Source organism: Ipomoea triloba, chromosome 11 (assembly GCF_003576645.1).
Source record: "Ipomoea triloba cultivar NCNSP0323 chromosome 11, ASM357664v1".
Taxonomy (NCBI): domain Eukaryota; kingdom Viridiplantae; phylum Streptophyta; class Magnoliopsida; order Solanales; family Convolvulaceae; genus Ipomoea; species Ipomoea triloba.
In genome coordinates this window covers 24,230,480-24,234,770 of record NC_044926.1, presented here as the reverse complement: position 1 = coordinate 24,234,770, position 4,291 = coordinate 24,230,480, and the positions used below count along the sequence as shown (strand labels likewise).

At 34.0% G+C, this 4,291-nt stretch overlaps 1 protein-coding gene across 1 annotated transcript; it reads left to right on the top strand.

Annotated features, from left to right (window-relative positions):
* The first annotated feature begins 1,388 nt into the window (after positions 1–1,388).
* On the top strand, positions 1,389–3,554 carry LOC115996270 (dof zinc finger protein DOF5.6). Its single transcript, XM_031235448.1, has 2 exons — positions 1,389–1,588; positions 2,058–3,554. Exons 1-2 carry the CDS (start codon positions 1,535–1,537, stop codon positions 3,045–3,047), a joined length of 1,044 nt encoding a protein of 347 aa, XP_031091308.1. The 5' UTR covers positions 1,389–1,534; the 3' UTR covers positions 3,048–3,554.
* Positions 3,555–4,291: the final 737 nt, after the last annotated feature.

Sequence of the window (4,291 nt, the reverse complement as noted above, 5' to 3'; positions counted from 1 at the left end):
CTGGGTGTGATCGTGTGGGGGACCTTGAAGTAGGAGGAGAAGAATAATAGAAAAAATATTAAAATGTGTTACACATTAAATTAAACAGAATTTAGTACAAATTAGATGACATTTTTAAATCCCAATAAAGTAAATATAACAGTACAATTTAGAACATATACATCTTTATCAAGTTAAACTAAAATATCTACAAATCAAAACAAAAGTATTAAGGATTGTGGCCACGTTGTTACAATGAATATTTTATTATTATTATAATATTATGTGATACTATTTTTAATTTGTATGTTTGATTAGTTGGCATGATTTCCTCTCAACGTTGTCCCCAAACATACGTTTGTACAATTGCTCGAAGACTATAATTCCCAAGTTTAATTCAAAAAGTTTTCATACTAAATTCTCAATATAATATGCCTGCTTAGCTTGGTTTAAGAATGACTGAATCAACTATTGTAAATACTCCCATTTCATATAATGGTGCATATTTTTTCATTTTATTAGCCTCAAAACTTCATTTAAGTATTCCTCCTAATATTTTTTAGAATGCAATATCTGTTCATAACTACTTTCTCAACCTATTGAAGCCACCTCCCGTATAGAGATAAGGGGTTTGATACCACTGGACCACAAAGTCCTTAGCGTGTTCCTCCTAATATGATTTACTTCTATTGTATAATTTGCGAATTATTATACATGAGTAGAATTTACTCAATGCATATCATTGGATAATACCTGTAAGTTTCTCTCGTTATTCAAAAATAAAAATAAAATAAAATAAAAAATTGTTTAAGTGATGAGAGATTTAATATCAAAATTTTTCATCACTGAGATGAGTTGTCTCACTTAGTCGAGTTATTATTTATGATAATTTGACAGCAAGACATTATTTATTAGAGTTCCTCTTGAATTGAAATGATTGATCATTCACTTTACTATTTTTTTTCACTTTAATACTTGATTTCTTATTTTGCTAAGTTATAATATCTTTCAACTTTACTATTTTTACCGCTTTGGTATTTGATTTCTTATTTCGCTTAATAATATATAATATCTTTAACCTTAAAGTTCTAACCTATTTAATCATTCATTAATAACCTATTAAACAACTATTGAATATGAGAATAACTAAGTAATTTTCATGTTTTTTCTCGTCGTTCTTCGAGTTTCAAAGTATTACGTTTTTTTAAGGTAATCATGACAATCATAACATACCATAGTCCGACCATTTTAAAAATTATGTGTATTTATTATTGAAATGCATCCCTAGATAATATGGGTCCTACTTGAAAGCAGCCAAACCACTTGTCCTAGTCCCACCACTGCTGCCTTTTTCTTCCTTCATATTCACAACTCTCCACCCCCCTTTCCCTCATTCCCATCATCCTGAATTCTCCCTCACTTCATCACCACTCTGCTTCTCCCTCCCTTCCCAGTTACATCATATATCTCTCCCAACATTCTACATTGAGACCAAAGCATTATTTATTGCCAAAAGTCTGCATTAATTGTGAAGGTGTAGTGTTCTCATAACTGTATGGGTCTCACAAGTTTGCAAGTCTGCATGGATTCATCTGTTGACTGGTTGCAGGTATTCTAGCTTCTGTCCATTTTGTTTTTTCCTTTCTGTTAGATCAAGCATTTACCATTACGCCAAAAGTTATAACTGTTAGTAGGAGGGCAAACAACTTTCTTTCCTGATATATGGGTGCTGGACTTGGCTTTTTAGGGTTCCACCCAACAATCTCCTAGCCACATAGCGCTGGACTCAGGCTTTCATCAGCCTTCGCCCAACAATTCCCTCATACCACTTGTTAGGATCAAACGCTTACTAGTTACCATTATGCCAAAAGTTACAGTTAATAGTGAAGGCGCAACTTAATTTCGTTATATGCAATTTCGAGAGGCAGGGTGCTATTGTGCTAGACGTGGTCTTTTAGGCCTCCGCCTAACAGTCCCCTAATTATCACCTGATGCTGGATTTAGCTCTTCATTGGCCTCGGGCCAACACTTTCTCTCATTTTGAGTTTGAAGTTTGACAATAATGTTTCCATTTTCAGGGCACAATCCATGATGAGGGTGGAATGGACTCATCATCTTCACCATCTGGTGTGGACATTCTGACATGCTCAAGGCCATTGATAGAAAGAAGGCTAAGGCCACCCCATGACCAAGCACTGAAATGCCCAAGATGTGAGTCCACACACACAAAGTTTTGCTACTACAACAACTACAGCCTTTCCCAGCCAAGGTACTTCTGCAAGACCTGCAGAAGGTACTGGACAAAAGGTGGAACCCTGAGGAACATTCCAGTGGGGGGTGGGTGTAGGAAGAACAAGAAAGTCTCTTCTTCTTCTAATAATTCCTCCTCTTCTTCATCATCTGCCAACAAGAAATCATCAAATGACCATAACCAATTCCCTCATCCTCCTCCTCCTCTTTATCATCATCACCAAAATCTTGGCCAATCATCATCCTCCACTTCTTCTCCTGGCTCTGCTGGCATTAACCCCACAGATCTCCACCTCTCATTCCCTGCAGAAATGCAATTCTCACACCATTTCACCAATTTCCACTTGGCCCCCCACACTGGTTTCTTGGGGATTGAGAGCCCCACCCCAATAGATTTCATGGAAGGGAAATATGATTCAGGGTTTGTGATGGGTGGTGGCACTTGTACTACTCCTCCTCCTTCAAGAAACCAAGATTTTCTTGGGAATAACAATGGAGATTTTGGGATTATGGCTCAAACTACTTTCCCTACTTCTATTAGCCCTCAATTTGGAATGCCCATTGATGGGAACTCTGTGGGGCCTACTCTAATGCTCCCCTATGATCATCATCATCATGGGGATCATCATCAATTCAATAATGCAATGCATCATAATCATCAAGATGTGAAGCCAAATCCCAAGCTCTTGTCCCTTGAATGGCATGATCAAGGCTGCTCTGATGCTGGGAAGGATTCCTTTGGTTATCTCAATGGAGTTGGCTCTTGGACTGGCTTGATGAATGGCTATGGCTCTTCTACAACAAACCCTTTAGTCTAAAGCTCTTGATTACCTCAATCAATCTGCACCTCATTGCTTTAGTAACATATATAGCTTTCCTTATTCATCATGCATCACCAGGGCTTGAGATTTAACTTCTTATAAGTATCAATATATCCTAATAGCTAGGGTAGGGTTATATGTCACGTTCGAGTATCAATGCTGATTCGAGGCATCAAAATACAACTTACGAAAGCCTGTGCAGGAGGTTTTGAGGCATTATAAAGGTAGCATTATATTATATTCGAGTAATATAATGTTGTCATGAGTATGGACACTTTTGGTCCTATGAACGACTGATGGTCGATTTGGATATATTTTTCAGCTCGATGGAAAGGTATTAATTTTGAGAGAATTTTCCTTGATTGTGTGAAGGGGTAGTATTATATTCCCTGTTTTAGTTTAATTCGCTTCATTAACTAGGTGCGTGTGAATGAGGTTTGTAAAAGTCCATATTTCACTTTTTGAGTGCTTTAATTTAATATATTACTTTAACATTTCTAGTCCTGTTTAATTTCTCCTCTTTCATATTGCTTTAATTTATTTATAATTTAGTTTAATTTATTGACTTTTAATTAATTAATTTACCATTAGTGTATATATCTAAACCCTAAACAAGAATTACATAAATTTTTTTATATTAAATATGTGCATATAAAAGGTCAATTTAAAAATTTATTTATCAAAATAATAAGTGAGAGAAGACACTTTGATTTGATCATTAAATAAATAAGCGTAATGTGTAAAATGGTATAGTGAGACTAATTTATATTATCAACATAAGGAAATGTTAGATGTATGTTCTAATTAGTAATTTAATAACTTATTTTTCGAATCCATAAACATTGAAGAAATATCTTTAAACATGATATGACAAGAACTCGACTTTCATAAAAAATAATATTCTTTTTTTGAGAATAATAAAATAATATTCTAATAATAGTAATAATAATAACACAATCAAAGAAACCATTCTAATTCACCAATCGAAATACATAAATATTGGTATAATGTATGAATTGAGAAACAAATTTAAAATTTCTGTTTAAATATGTAATGTCGATTTCTGTTTGTTTGTTTTTTTTGTAAGTTTAATTAATTTTTAGGTTTAAAGCAGTAATATATTGCTTTTGGAATTCAAAGTTGTAGGCTCCTAGGATTTGCAAATCCTATGGTATCGAGGAAGATCTTCTAATGTTATTTTTATTTATTTATTATAACCAAAAAAAAAAAAAAAAAAAAAA

Bases quoted from the DNA above. Each gene is read 5' to 3' on its own strand.
- LOC115996270 (XM_031235448.1), top strand. From the start codon at position 1,535: ATGGGTCTCACAAGTTTGCAAGTCTGCATGGATTCATCTGTTGACTGG. The intron at 1,589-2,057 runs GTATTCTAGCTT...TTCCATTTTCAG, and splicing joins CATCTGTTGACTGGTTGCAG to GGCACAATCCATGATGAGGG.